Raw genomic sequence first — 15,649 nt, forward strand, 5'->3', positions numbered from 1 at the left:
TGTATTTCTCCAATCTCTAGAAACCAGTGTTTAAAAACTCGTTGTCACGACAAGGAACTTGCCCGAGTCGACAAGGATTTTTCTTGGCCGCGTTGCACCGCATCCGCATTCCGTGTTTTGCCCCACAGAGTCAATAAAAACTCCTCTGAGTCTCCCAGCTATGACCGCGTCAACCGCATTCTTGGCCACATCCGCACTGTGTTGAAAAGGATTTTTCTTGGCTGCGTTCCGCGTTGCACCACATCTGCATTCCGCGTTTTGACCTAGAGAGTCAATAAAAAACTCCTTTTACTCTCCCAGTTATGACCGCGTCAACCGCGTCCGTGCCGAGTTGACAAGGATTTTTCTTGGCCGCGTTTCGCGGCACATCCACATTTTAAAAACTGCTAAAAACAGCAGGTCACTGAAATTATTTGTGTGGCTCTGAAGTAGATCAATTCTTAAAAAACCTCACTTCCTAGCTGCCTTGGATACCATGTACCCCTTCGCAAAATTCGATGGGGAAGTTCACCGCTAATTGTTCTTTTTCTTCTTTTTTTCTGAATAGTAATAAGATTAATCAGAAGTAGATAAATTCTTGTGGTCACTGAAATTTTTTTTTTTCTGAATACTAAACACTGCTAGAAACAGCAGGTCACTGAAATTATTTGTGTGGCTCTGAAGTAGATCAATTCTTAAAAAACCTCTCTTCCTAGCTGCCTTGGATACCATGTACCCCTTCGCAAAATTCGATGGGGAAGTTCACTGCTAGTTTTTTTTTTTTTTTTTTTTTTCTGAATAGTAATAAGATTAATCAGACGTGAAAGAACAACTGCCCAGCTAGTTGCTACGGAATGGTTGCAAGAGCATGGCATGCTTGCGTGAGTAATTTAAAAAAAACCCTGATCATAAATTGCCAAATGTACTCAACTGTACTCATTCTTCCTTTCTTGCATTCAACCAGTTGGTTGAACCATCTGCAGGATCTCATTATTATTCTATCAATCATTCTATTGAACATCACTTCAAATATGGCGTGCTTGAAAGGCCGATCAGAGAAGATAAAAGATGATAACTCTTACTTTATACAGAGAATGTTTTGGAAGATGCTCCATTTTCGTGACCTCATATTATCTTTACAGGAGTGTTCTCCAGAAGCAATTCAGATGCAAACTTTCAGGGTTCTCCTGAATCAGCAGAGGCAGCAAGGGGAGGATTGATTTCATTTCAGTATTACAGGAATACATCTGCGACCGTCAGCCATGGTCCTGGTTCTGGATCTTCCTAAGTATAGTACTTCCTTGCTTGATTTGGGCTATCTAATCTAAAACCATCTTATCTCTATCTGAATGAGAAATGCTTTATATATTGCTTTTACATCTGTTACAAGAACACTGCTGTGGCCATACAATAATCAATCACTTTATGTTCTCATTGCAGTTTGGTAGAGCAGGTCTCTGGATAGGGTAGTGGGGAAGATAAGAGTAGAGTTTCGGGATGAGTGACATTTTTTTCGATGTCTGTAACAGCTTGTTTTTGAGGGATTTGGTGTTGTACATATGAACAGAGACCATAGGCCCACGAAACTAAACACAATATGGAAGATTTAGTGTGTACAACAGGAAAATTTAGTGTGTACAGCATCACCATGAACAATTTTGATGCAGTTTTTTGGGGGGAAATTGCACCGCACTGTAAAATTGATAGAGACGCCCCTGTAGTGCTGCTGCTGCACATTGAGATTTGCATTTTCTTATGCCTTTAATTTGATTGAATTTATTTAGATTATTAGCTTATGATTGTTTGAATGAGGTGATTTTCGGGGTTGGGCATCACTATCTGAGCGTTATTGATGAAAGCTTATTGCAAAAATAATAGGCACCTCATATTGTTATTCCCTATACAAATGAGAAAAAAACATTGTCAATGCACTTGTTCTTACGCCTTTAATTTGATTGAATTGATTTTACATTTTTAGCTCTTTCTTTTTCTTTTTCTTTTTCTTTTAATATGATATTTGGATAATCTTTTCAGGGAGATGATAAATTCACACCCCCTATAGGATAATTAGCACCCATTTAAGGTGAATTGACGTCAAGAAGCATAAAAAAAGAGGGTAACGTGGGTAGACTTTTAATGCTTTTTGACGTCAATTCACCTTAAAGGGGCGTGAAGTATCCTACAGGGGGTGCGAATTTATAATGTCCCTTTTTCTAAAATATAAATACAGGGTAAAATGCGGCCAAGGCAAATCCTAATCGACCCATTGCTGCCTAAGTATCTTAGGTGAGTCTAGGGAGTTGTGATTGATTCGGCAGGGGGACGAGGGCGAATACATGATCAGCTCGAGGGGTTTAGAAATAGTGATTTGGAGAATGATACTGTGAGAAGCCTGTGTCAGCTTGGTTGCATGTATGTAGTTGAGTTATATAGTGGTGAATTAGAATTGAAGTAGTCAACAGTGTAATAGCAGTTAAGTAGTCTGTTTCTTAAGTAGTGGTGTTTGGTAGTCAACTAAAGTATTTCATTTTTTGGTGCAGAGTGTTATTACCAAATATCAAAATAATGGGCAGTAGGGGTGCTGTCGCCGATTAAATTAGGCTCTACTAGTGAAAAACCATCTCCAAGTAGTTCGGTATGTGACAAAAGTCATTATGCCACGTGCGCTGACAAAGGGGAGACAAGGCAAGGGGTCTCTTAATAGTTTGAATCAAAGCATAAAACCATTAAACAAAACACCACTAGTAGATGATGTAGTAATCCAAAACCAACCAAAACACCTAATAAACCCTAGAAATTGTTAAACCAACATACTGAAACTTAATCTGGTTTATGGAGTTCAGGAACAGTGATTTGAAAAAGGATACTATGAGAAGCCCTTGAGAAACTTAAATATGGACATCGGTTTCAAGTGTTGTTAAATTCCCTTTTTGCTTTTTCTTTTTTTTCTTTATTTATTTTTTGGCCTATGGTTTTTGTACTAAATTTTCTTTCTTTTTTGCAATTTTCATATTCTACTAAGAAAGCAAGAATAGAGCAGATAGTTGCTTGATATTTTGGAACACAGGTAGTGATTGGACATTGCAGGACTTCATAATTGAGACAAAAAAAAGAAGGGGAAAATGATCAGAAAAATGTACCTTTTGTCTGAAATTGTCAGAAAGGGAGGCTGTTTTCTAAATTATCAAAGAAGGGAGGAGGGAGAAAACTTAGCCCATTTTAATACGAGAATGCCCTTTGTAGCCTTTTTCACTGGTTGTTTTTTTTTTTTGTTTACTTTTTCATCTTTTTACCTCTTCTTCTCCAACTCCATTTTCACTGTATTTTGCCTCTACCCTCTTTTTTTCTTCCACCGGCAACGACGGCAACGAGAACCACCCTCTGGAATGATTCCATTCCATCTTCACCACCTCCTTGAACGAAGTTGAGGTTAGTCCCTTCTCCATTTTATATTTTCTTGAGGTTATTCCTTTTTCCGTTTGGGTTTAGGGTTCTTTTGGGTTTAGGGTGAGGTTTGAGACCCTCCATCTCCATCTTCATCTCCTTGAACAACTATTCCTCTTGTTCTCAACTAACATATTTTCGTCTATCGTTTCTTTTTTATTTCCTCTGGTTCGGAGCCACCATTTCTGGTTCGAAACCACCATTAAGCATCTCGGAACCATTAGTGACACACTTGGAACCATTATTAACACCCTCCGAACCACTATTCAGAGGGTAGCAATAGTGGTTCCAAGGGTGTGATATTGGTTCTAAAACTGAATAGTGGTTCAGAAGGCTTAAATAGTGGTTCTATGGGTCTAATAGTGGTTCCAAGGGTGTAATAGATGTCCAATAGTGATTCAGAAGGCCAAAATAGTGGTTCAATGGGTGTAATAGTGATTCCAAGGGTGTAATAGATGTTTCAACAGTGGTTCCAAGAGTGTAAAGTGAAAGCAATCAGGGTGAAGTTACCACATATTGGGCCACCGCAAAAGAGGCAACCTGTGGAAAGGGTTACTAGGAAACAAGATCAGAGTGAAAGCCGTCACAGAGTAGGCTGCCAGGTCGAAAGATGCAAAAGCATCTTTGACTCTTTGTTGACTCTTTCACAGAGTGAAAGCCGTCACGTGTTCTAGTCCTTGACATTTTCCACCAAATGGATTTTAGAGGATAGAGGTTCATGCTCTTCTTTGTTGTCTCTTATCCTTGACTCTTCCTCAATCCTGAGGCATTGAGCCAAATCTTCAAGAGACATTTCATCTTTCTTGTGCTTGAGACTTTTTCTAAAGTCTTTCCAAGTTGGTGGAAGTTTGTCAATTATCGAAGGAACAATGAAAGAGTACTCATCAAGAAGAATACCTTGCAAATGTATTTGACTTACTATATGTTGAATTTCATGCAACTGATCAATAACTGGCCTATCATCTACCATGCGAAAATTCAAAAAACGACTCACAGTGAACTTCTTGCTACTTGCATCTTTCGCCATGTACTTGGTTTCAAGTGCAGTCCAAATCTCACTTGTCGATCCCATGTTTTGGTATATGTCGAAAAGTGTATCCGACATAGCGTGGAGAACGTGCCATTTGCAAATGTAGTCGTCTTGTTCCCATTTTAGCCTTGCACGAGCCTGCGCTAGAGTTTCATTTTCAACTGACACCGGCCTTGGGGTTGTGAGAACACGGACCACCTTGAGCGAAGTGAGAATGAAGTGCAACTTCTTCTGCCACCGCTTGAAATTCCCTTTGTCAAAGCGTTCAAGTTTGACGAAGTCTTGGGTCATTTGACGAATCGAAAACAACGCCATTGAAGCACTCAGAAATAAATTTGTCTTAAGATTATTAGTGGGAATTTGGAGAAGATAGAAATCTGTAGAGTTGCTTCAAGGCGCGTAAACGCTTTCCTTAAGACAAATTTCGCCCCCACCAGTTGTTTGCAAAGGGGATCCGCGAATTGCCTCCAAGATACAATGAAGCCTTGTAGGAAGATCCTACAATTGTTTGATGACGCTTTGCACAAGCGGAATCAAACCCAAAACGCCTTTCAAGAACTTCAAGCCTTAGAGAAAAAACACTAAAACTGTTTCTGCAGAAAACAGTCTTTAGTGTACTATTTTATGAACAAACTAACTTGAAGACAAGAGAATAGGAGATTGCTAGAGAGAAAAAGAAAAGTACAGCAATAACTGATTTTTTGTGTATTCAAAAGACAGATTTATGCTTCTTTTATAGAGCATTAGATGTCTATTCATTAAGGGAAACATCCCTTCAAGACACCTCTTATATTGGTTTGAATAATGATCATTCGATCGCAACTCTTTGCGATTTAAGTGTTTTGGATCATCCACAAAGTGTTCCTTGTGCTTGAAAATCATTCATGACTGTTGAGAAGCAAAAGACATGAAAGAAGATTGAAAAACAGAAGTGAAAAGCTATGTCAATTTTCTCCCAATGGATATATTTTCGAACAGCCGCGGTCGACCAGGCTACCGCGGTCGCCCGCCGACATGCTTCGGTTCCTTTCCTATCCAAAGAACTGCGGTCGACCGGGCGACGCCCACACCTTTCTGGAAATAGTTTATGTTTCCATAAACCAATCCGCGGTCGCCCTGTCTGAAAATTGTTTTTTCTATTTTAAAATCTAACATGTAAAAATCTCTTTAATTTTCAATACCGTTTTGAAAATCTCTAACATGTCCTAAGGTGTTCCACGCTTTTTGGCGCATTGGTCAGGTACCTAAAACAAACACATGATATACATGTACAAACGTAGTATTTGTTTCACTTGTGCTATTAATCACTAGAGTTGGTATTTAAATTACTTGTTGGGTGCATTTAGAATCTTAGATGACACCCTAATTGCAAATTTGGACCTTTTTCAGATTGTAGTTTACATTCTTTGCATTTGTCTTTGTAAATTCTAAGTCTTTTGAAATGCAAGCAATATGTTTATCAAAAAAAAGAGGGGGGGGGGGGGGGGGGGGGGGGGGGCAATGAGATTGAATTACGTGTTTGCAGGGGATGCCGAGTTTCTTAAGCTTGAGAGTCCTGGTGAGAAGCAGCTTCTGAAAGTCTTCAATCTCAGTCTCGAGCTTTGCCACGTGGGTTTCTATGCCTCTTCCTACTCCGTTGGGAAATTCAGGAATCCCCACCTTCACTGTACAGCATTGCACTACGTTAGATAAAAAGAAAGAAACCCCTAAAACCCTAGAAATTCCAACTTTGTACCTACCAATGTAAGAGGATTAGAATCTTGAGAACCCAAGAAGGGAATGTTGTGGTAAGAGCGTGTTTGCTCTGTTTGTGAGAATTTTTTTCCAAGCCATGGCCATCGATGCCCACACCACCCATCCTTCCTCAGTTCCTCCAAGCTTGCTAATAAGTGATGATAACACACGGTAATTGGTAATTGCTCCGTGGAGTACTTGTGGGTCCCACCAGTTTGATGATCAGAACCATTCATGTGTTGGGCCCAAGTGGATAAAGCTATTGCCCCCAAAATCTCCTTATAAATTGTCTTCTTGTTTTCGAAATCTCTGTGAACACCACAAATCGGACGGTCAAGATCATTTGATGGGGTTTTTGAGACATGGTCCATCTATAGGGGAGCCCCTTACATAAATTGATCTCGATCCATCATCATTGTAAAGGGTTTACCTATTAGTGGGGGCCACTATCTCTATGATCCAAACCATTCATCTATTTGGCCTTGTTATGGATGGGCCGTGTCATCAAAATCCACTCTCATCGGACTATTCTAACCCTCCAACGGTCTATATTATTCACGGCAATAAATTGGACCCCACTTATACAGTAATACTTTCTACGTGCTCTTATTTTGAGAATCGATTTGTGAGATCAAAGCTGATTATTAATCAATTTTGAACACACAATCAGTTCTCAAAATCCAAAACAAACGGGGCTTATCCACTGCAAGTGGTTCCACTATTTAGATGATCCTAAAACCTTGATGATCTAAGGTGTCTTTAGGACCCCTAAAAAAAGCAAATCATTGATTTTTTTTTTGGTCAACGTTGATCTTATAGATAGGGGGTGCATGTGGCATGAGACAAGATCATATGGGGATCCTCAAAAATCAATGGTCTCAATTGCACATGTATAGTATGTATCTTAACAATGATTATTTCCACAGTAAACTCATAAGTGTAACCTCTCAATTCTTAGTGTTGATACATTTTGGCATAGTTGATGTTTGCTATTTTGTTGTGTATCACTATCACATGACAAAAGGGAGTGAGTGCAGTGGATTATTTACAGGTTCCTCCAAAGTGAGAGGCCCTATCGAATCGAATTTCATAATCCAAACATGCAAGAGGCTAAGCAACTTCACGCCCATATAATAACCATGGGTCTCCAACAACAAGACCTTTACCTACGTAAAATCATCACCTTCTTTGCCATCTCCAACCCCTCCTCCCTCAACTACGCTCGTTTCATCTTCGACCACATCCAAAACCCATCAACCTTCATCTACAACACCATGATTAGAGCCTATGCTACAACCCCAAATCCCCTCCAAGCAATCAATCTCTACAACCAAATGCAAAAACAAGGCCCCCCACTTGATAAATACACCTTCCCTTTCTTGCTCAAAGCTTGCTCCACTCTCCCCTCACTTCACAAAGGCCAAGAGACCCATTGCCAAGTCATCAAACATGGCTTCCATACCGATATCTTTGTTCAAAACTCTTTGATCAATCTCTATGGATCCAATGCCGACATCAAGACGGCAACTCGAATTTTTGATGATATGTTCGAAAGAGATGTCGCCACTTGGACTACTTTGGTTACTTGTTATGTGAATTTTGCCTCAATCGAGTCCGCACGTCAGCTGTTTGATGACATGCCTATGAGAAACATTATTTCTTTCAGCGCCATGATTGCCGGCTATGTTCGGCGTGATCTGTTTAAGGAGGCATTGAGATTGTTTCATGACTTGCAAATTGCGAAAATGGAGCCTAATGGTTCTATATTAGTGAGTGTTCTTTGTGCTTGTGCTAGTCTTGGAGACTTGGACTCTGGTAGATGGATTCATTCCTATATACATGAGAAAAATCCGAACGAATCCGATAGTAGAATTACTACTGCTCTAATAGATATGTATTGCAAGTGTGGAAGTGTTGAAAATGCACAATTTGTTTTTGCGGGCGCTAAGGAGAAGAAAGTAGGCGAGTGGACGGCTATGATTGCCGGTATGGCCATGCATGGACTTGGTGAGAGATCAATTGAATTGTTTGAAGAGATGATTGGGTCTGGAATTAAGCCCAATGTTATCACATTCGTCGCGCTTCTCTCTTCGTGCACCCATTCAGGGTTGGTGAAATATGGTTTGCGGTATTTCAATCGCATGGAGACTGAGTTTGGGATCGAACCCACAATTGCACACTTTGGTTGTGTCGTTGATCTCCTCGCTCGAGGCGGATTGATCGAAGAAGCGGTTGAATTTATAAGAAAGATGCCAATGAAGGCAAATGCTGCCATCTGGGGTGCTCTTCTTAATGCATGTAGGGTTCATAGGAATGTTGAGGTTGGAGAATTAGCTGCAAAACAGCTCATCAGTGAGGAACCTTTGAATGGGGCTGTTTACATGGCATTGTTGAATTTGTATAGGGAGGCAGGAAAGTGGGGTGATGTTGAGAAGGTGAAGAAGGAGATGAAGGAGGTTGGTTGTAGGAAGAGTCCTGGTTGTAGCATGATTGAAGTGAATGGTGCTTTTCATGAATTTGTGGTGGATGATAAGTCACACCCACATGTATTAGAAGTATCTTCGAACTTGGGTGAGTTAGTAATGGAAGAGGGGGAAGATAAATGGGTTTTTACAAGACCCAAGTTTGTAGTGTGTGATGATCTGTAGCTTCTTAATTTTTTTTTTTCTAAAATGCCTTAACCCCATGGAAGATCCAATATCTAAGGTCTGGGATTCAAAACCACTCTATCTTGAAAGCAACAAAAGATACTCCAATTGGGTTAGTTCCTTGATGTTTGATAAATTAGGAGTTGATGACATTGTATAACAATATATAAAAAGACCCTATTGGTATTCATGAAATGAGTCAAGTACTGGATTAGCTGACATGAAATGAGTCAACTACTGGGTTAGCTGACATGAAGTGAGTCAAGTACTGGGTTAGCTGGTTCGTTCAACACCATACTGCATTGCAAACCAGTATGTTGTGGACCGGTTCTGCAATTGGGTGTGTGGTAATTCTTCAAAACTAGCAAATTGCGAATAAGGATTAAAGTTAAGCAGTTTGATGTAAAACTTCGACTTTCGATTTTCTTATTTCCAGCTCTCTTAACATGGGTTCACTTTCCACTTCCAAGTCTCTTAACTTTCCACCTCTCATATAGGGATTCGAGGAAGATTTGAACAGTTTTCGTGGGTTTTCCTGTCCACGAACCGAAGACAGAGCCAAAAGGAACCAAACAAGCAAACTAAAGAGAACAAAATAAGTAAAGTGGAAGAGAACCAGATAAGCCTACATCAAACGAACTCGCTTCAAATGAAAATTGAAAAGTTAAACCCAAACCAAGCCAACCGATGAACCAGGTAACGTAGGTAAAATAGAACTGTAAAAACCCTTTGATAGATTGCCACATTAACCATAAATAATCAAACGATGAATCAGAGCTTGTGAGAACAAAATACGTATACTTTTCATTAAAATCTTCCACTTCTATGTCAGCCATAGGTCACTAATTGTGACATATAGAGTTATTCGAATCAACATGAGCACACTCATATAAATTACAAACTCTGTAACATTAACAAACACAAAAAGGTGAAAAAATAATACAAGGGATTGGTTAACTACATAAGATCTACTCTAATTTTCTCACACTCACTTTCTTTGTGGTCGCACTCGCATAAATTACAAACTTTGCAACACTAACAAACACAAAAAAGTACAATATATAATACAAGAGATTGTCTAACAACATAAGATACCATCCCTAATTTTCTCACATTCACTTTCTTTGTGGCCCGTTATTAGCAGCAACAACAGCATCATTTCCAGCCAGCACCAAGTACTTGTCCTTCCTAGTAAATCCAGTGCACTCAAAACCCAAAGCCCCTCCAATCTTTCCTTGCACAAGGTTAGCCACACAAACACTAGATTCATCATCAGACTCCTTGATCACCTTCTCAAGAAACTCAACCTCATAAGTAGGCAAGGGGTTCATGAGGAAGAACAGAGGATCCAAGCACTTGGACCCACCAACTGTTGTACCGTAGAACATGCTGACGTGTGTGTCCATCGTTACCGGAACAATCTCATTGCTCAGTTCTGCAAAGAGGGGGCTGAACCTCAGAAGAAAAGGTTCTCTACAAGTAGTCCCCTCTGGGCAAATCACAAGGTCTCCCTGTCTTAACATTTTATCCATCATCTTCTTGTCTTCCTCTCTATTTCTAATCAGCCTAACAGTTTTGATGGGTGCTAGTAGCTCTGAAACTCTACTAAGGCTGTAGGTAACTGCTGTTAGAGGCTTGTTTAGTGCAACTGAAAGATAGATAGGATCAAGGAGTGTTCTGTGGTTACATACATAGAGAGTGCCTCTTGGTTCCTTCATATTTGAAGTTGAAACAAAGGGAGAGCTAGGTTTTTTTAGTCTAAGCTTCATTCCAGTGAAGGAGACTATGGGAACACCTATCTTGTAGGGTAGTGATAAGGCCACAAGGGCTCTAAAGATTGCAAGTAGGAACCCCAATGGGACCCACATGAACATGACCAGGGTGGCTAGAGGTGTTGGTCTGAAAGCCAATATGCCATCATGGAAAATCAAAGGTCTTGGGTATTTTTTCCTTGGCAGGGAATGATAAGTTCTCTTGTCAGATTCAGTCACCATGTAGAGTTCCTGGTTCAACATTAAATAAAAGAGAATTTAGTTTTTAACTGAGAGATGAAAGAGAGATACTTCCAACATAAACCAAATAAGAGAAATTGATTGATGAATATGAGATAAAAGAAGTCATGAATATCTTACATGTAAGCCAGAAGACATCTTTTAATTGGCTTGGGTCCATGAAAAGCAAAATTAAAAAATTTATGCAGTGGGAGTTGGGACTGATATTTCCAGCCCCTTTCCCTGTCTCCTAGCATTTCCACCCCCTTCGTTTAGTCTTTTTCCTGAAAATCACTTTTCTTTTCAAGAACAACTAGAGTAGGTGGAACTCATTTTTCAGAATAAAAAAAGTAGGTGGAAACTGTAGTCATTTTCAGGAAGATACAAAGAAAAGTGGGTGGCAATACTATCTCCTTTCATGCAGTACACTTCGGAATGAACATTGGTCCTTTTATTCTCTATAGACCCAATAAAAAGATGAAAGAAGGGAGAAATAGAATAGAGGAGGCATACCGATGGTTGTTGAGCGGCAAAGATGGAAGGCACAGAATGTTGCAAGAAGAGCGACGAAGAAAAACTTTAGTCATCTTTGAAGAAAGGCGTTATTTATCTTTTATATTTTAACACTCCCCCACACGTGTGGCCCACTTGGCAAACACGTGGCACATGTGGCCCCACTTTAGGCCGACCATCGCATGTGGAATTTTGCTATCCGGGAGGTTTGAACTCAAGACCTTTGGCTCTGATACCATGTTAAATTACCAACTTCTCCAAAAGCTTAAGCTTTTGGAGAAAGGCGTTATTCATCTTTTATACTTTAACATTCTTCTTCTTCTTCTTTTCCATCAACCCAATATAATCAGGGGCGGAACTACATATAGCATGAGGGGGGCCACGGCCCCCCCAAAGATTTGCAAAATCGCTACTTTTAACACCTATAATTTCGGATAGAATTTTAAAAATCTCAATTTTATTGCTATAAAATAGGGATTTTATTAAAGAGAAGTGATATTTCCCCATCTTATGAATAAAATCCCCCTAACGTATCCCTATAAAAGAGGGATTTTACCCCCTTTATGTTTCTAACGTTTTTAAGAAAGGTTAACTCAAAATTCTATCGCTATAAAATAGGGATTTTATTAAAGGGCAGTGATATTTGCCCATCTGACGGATAAAATCCTCCCCCCACAACGTTTCTGTGAGAAAGGTTAACTACTATCGCGGAAAAATTCAGCCCCCTTTATGTTTCTAAAGTCTATGAGAAAGGTTAACTGCTTGAGGATAAATTCACCCCCTTACTTTTCTCTTTGCCTTTAAAACTTAACGAATAAAATTTCTATTTTCTTTTGCTAATTGAATCCCTATTTTTAGGGTTTCTATATTTTTTTGGAACTCTTCTGCTCCTCTTTTCCTTGAGTGCTCAAGAAGGGTTTCTACGAAAAAATTGCTTGAGTTGCTTCAATCTCCGTCGCAAAAAGAAGAAGAAGAAGAAGCAGAAAAGGTTAGTTCTATTCTTTTCTTTTCCCTCTTGTATTTATAAGGTTTCTGATTCTTTTCTGTTCTTTTTATTTCATTTTTTTTTCTAGGGTTTATTAATTTATGCTTCTGCTTTTTCTAGGGTTCTTTTCCTCTTCTAATTTCCTTTTTTTTTTTTTTTTGAGAGGGAGAAGGAGAGAGATTTGAGACTTGAGAAGGCCGATTGAGATCAGGGTCGAACTTAGAGGAGTTTGGACTCGGTAACATTAACACCATGTTTGGCAGCATGAATTTTTTTTCCATGGAAAAATAGTTTATAATGTGGTGAGAGAGGGCCAGTGGAGTAAGGAGGGTGAGAGAAGGAGAGACTTAAGGGGAATGTGCTATATAAGCAAAAAAAATTGCCTTTTTTTCACTGGGCGATGATATATTCAAAGCCCCTATAGGATAATTCGCATCAAATTTGGGCACATTTTGAAAGCCAAGCTCTACTCTTAATGAAATTATGTCTAATGATATGGATATGTGATTTGGGTTCTTCATTATTAAGTCCAAAACCAATTATTTGACATGCATTTTTTTCATTGGACGATAATATATATATATATATATATATATATATATATATATATATATATATATACATGCATTTTTTTTACTACTAGTCCGTACCCCCAGGTGTAAATTCTTGGTTCCGCCCCTGAATATAATACCCACCAACAACCTCCACCTTTAAATACTCCTTCAAAAACCCCTCCACCATCACCCTTGGGAAACGAGTCACACCCACCCTTCTCCCAGCCCTCATCAAAACATCAAAACTCTCCAAACTAACATCCTCTAAGAAGAACTTGGGCAACACACTTCTCCCAACTCTAAAACCCTCTTTCTTAATCCCACAAAATGAAACCAAAACCATAACCTTGAGTGCCATTTCATCACTAATAAAACAAAGCAAAGGTACAAAACCAAGAGAAGAAAAGCCCTCAAAAGCCCTCCAGCTTCAAATGCCACAAGCATGAAATAAGGGAAAGTGGAATAAGACTTGAGCAGAGCACCCTCAACGTCGCAAACCAAGGTTTGCTGAGACAGCTCCTCTAGCTTGCACTCCGGTTAGGGAGAAGAAGGGCATTTTTGTAATTGGCAAAAGGGTCCATGGACATTTCCCTTACTACGTTGGAAGGAAGGTTGATTCCTTAACCTTTTGAGGAGGATTCGAAAGGGGAAGAGAAGGAACTTCAAGAATGCCTTGGCAGCCATTTTCTCCCTTTGCTCCTTGATAGTTGATACAACGTTGGACACTAAATGGGCGCTTATAATCAAGGGGCTATCCAAACAAGCATTAGCGTATGTGAAAATTACATATTATGCCATACTGACTTGGTAAAGTTGTGGTGGGGAGAGGGGGTTAGTTACTTACTTCTCTAGTCGAAGTTGTGGTGCGTGGAGGGGGAGGGGTTGTGCACCCCCTTATTTGTGGATCCGATGATAGAGCTATAGATATTATATCTAAATAGGAAGTGATATATTCGCCCCCTCTTCTTCACTGGGCCACACCACCCTCCTTTGGTTCATTTATGACTACTCTTTTAACACAACAACCGGTGGCCCAAGGAAGAAAAGGGGGCAAATATATCATTTCCCTATGTAAATATCTAAAGTAAAGAGGACTGCTAGTAGAACGGAAATCCATTTTGTGTTTAAAAAAAAAAAAAACAAGACTGCCCTAACGTGTGACACGTGCGCAGGAAGACAAGGCAAAGAACTCGGATCCCCACCCATGAGCTTGGTCTAGACCCTTCATTAACGTGGTCTCCATTGTAAAAAGGCCACAACCCAAAAATCTTCTAGAGAAGATGATCCTATCCCACCAATGTAGGGTGTGTTCCACAACCATCTACATAATGCCTTCCGCGACTTTTTTAGGAGTAAAGAATGAGAAAAAATCGGAATCCCTAAAATTGTGTTTGGCTCACCCGACCCACCACAAGCCCTATTACAAATCTTCCTCACTTTTGCACATTTTAAGCCCTAAATTCGTTTGGTTGCAACTTGCAAGTAAAAAAAAATCCATTGAATTTTTGTAGAAAAAGGGAGGAGACAAGGGAGGGGATAAGCATTTATTAGACATGGGTGTCATTATGAGTGGAGAGAGGGACGAGAGAGAGCACCATTCCCTAGAAAATTACATGGGAGACTTCCAAGGTAATGCTGATGTCACCTCCCTTTTTCCACAAAAATCTTTTTGTTTTTTACTAGCAACCAAATGAAGTAAAAAAGATAGGGATTCTAAGCAGACTTAGAGAACTTTGAGTGTTAAGCAGCAAAACTAATGATCATTGAAGCACTATATTTGATTTACATCTCTTTTTACTACATGCAAAGCATTAATGAAAAAGGAAAACTTTAAGGTGAAAAACTTCACGTCGAAGTTTTACTCAAGAAATTGTTTTACAATAGTTTTGGGATTGGAAAGGACCTGAAATATAAAAAAAGAAAGAAAAAAGCAAAGAGTATTTTTGTAGTTTTACTCGAGCATAGGGTTCACATTGGGATGATATGTGGGTATTGTTTTAGTTCGCATGCATTAACTGCTTCGCTTGCTCCAACTACCTTTGATTTTTGACAAATGCCAAGACTAAAAATAGCATTGTCTTCCAAAAGAAACTATCATCCCAAAATCGCTGCACCAAAATTTCAGAATCCATCGAGTAAGTAAAAAGGGCGAAAAAAAGAAAAAGAAATACTGCATGTTAAAAACGTAAGCGGAGAAGAAAGGAGAGGTAGCAAGGAAGAAGAAGACCTGCACGGCAAAGGGTTTTCGTCGGCTTTGCGAGTTTTTGGGCACGAGGCATGGCGAGGTGGGTTGAGTAATTGCCGATTCAAATGAAATGGTTGGCGGTCATACTTCCCAATAATGGATTGTATCAAGCTACGAAGTGAACCACAACCATCGAACCCTCCTAAATACAAAGATGGGTGTTATTGACCGAAATAAAGCGTGGTTCCCCCGTTCCTTCTGAGTATTAGTAACCGTTGTATTTAATTTAAAATATAGGGTTTAAATTATTAGACTGCATAGACTTAATCTTCAACAGTGGCACTTTCACTCAAGTGGGGGTGTAAATGAACCTCGACCTCTTGGTTGAAGAACAAATTCTATTGCCAATAAGCTAGAGGCTCAACCCTGTTGTACTTAGGTAGTACAAATTTAATGATTAGGATTAGGAGAGAGGAGAGGAGAGAAAGTGGAGAGGTGAGAATTGTGATTGAAATGCAAAGCAGAAAAATAAAATGTTATTTATCATTTTAATTAGGGTAAAAAATATTATGAAAATGTCCCTCCC

General features: G+C 39.4%; 2 protein-coding genes, 1 long non-coding RNA gene and 2 pseudogenes across 5 annotated transcripts in view; 2 read left to right on the forward strand and 3 right to left on the reverse strand.

The window, feature by feature from the left end:
• LOC143881309 (uncharacterized) overlaps positions 1–1,762 on the forward strand; it is a 26,291-nt gene extending 24,529 nt beyond the window's left edge. For all 3 annotated transcript variants that reach the window (XM_077384301.1, XM_077384302.1, XM_077384300.1), the window contains 2 exons: positions 1,122–1,267; positions 1,420–1,762. In XM_077384301.1, the coding sequence (XP_077240416.1) occupies positions 1,122–1,267 (146 nt within the window). In that variant the 3' untranslated portion in view covers positions 1,420–1,762. The remainder of the gene's footprint in view (positions 1–1,121; positions 1,268–1,419) is intronic.
• The window catches only part of LOC143881311 (uncharacterized), a 7,928-nt gene extending 1,602 nt beyond the window's left edge, over positions 1–6,326 (reverse strand). The window contains exons 1-2 of the long non-coding RNA XR_013251921.1: positions 6,193–6,326; positions 5,969–6,117 (exon numbers count right to left, since the gene is read on the reverse strand). This is a non-coding gene — a long non-coding RNA (uncharacterized LOC143881311). The remainder of the gene's footprint in view (positions 1–5,968; positions 6,118–6,192) is intronic.
• Positions 6,327–7,326: 1,000 nt separating this feature from the next.
• On the forward strand, positions 7,327–8,835 carry LOC143881228 (pentatricopeptide repeat-containing protein At5g66520 pseudogene; annotated as a pseudogene).
• A 786-nt stretch (positions 8,836–9,621) lies between these two features.
• On the reverse strand, positions 9,622–11,327 carry LOC143880747 (glycerol-3-phosphate acyltransferase 1-like). The gene is made up of 2 exons (XM_077383716.1): positions 10,968–11,327; positions 9,622–10,838 (listed from the first exon to the last, which is right to left on the reverse strand). The coding sequence occupies exons 1-2, from the start codon at positions 10,983–10,985 to the stop codon at positions 9,951–9,953; spliced, it is 906 nt and encodes a 301-aa protein (XP_077239831.1). The 5' UTR covers positions 10,986–11,327; the 3' UTR covers positions 9,622–9,950.
• A 309-nt stretch (positions 11,328–11,636) lies between these two features.
• LOC143881229 (putative glycerol-3-phosphate acyltransferase 3 pseudogene) lies at positions 11,637–13,562 on the reverse strand (annotated as a pseudogene).
• Positions 13,563–15,649: the final 2,087 nt, after the last annotated feature.

Source organism: Tasmannia lanceolata, unplaced genomic scaffold (assembly GCF_043159265.1).
Source record: "Tasmannia lanceolata isolate RefF3 unplaced genomic scaffold, GAP_Taslan_0.1 ptg000007l, whole genome shotgun sequence".
In the NCBI taxonomy this organism is placed as follows: Eukaryota; Viridiplantae; Streptophyta; class Magnoliopsida; order Canellales; family Winteraceae; genus Tasmannia; species Tasmannia lanceolata.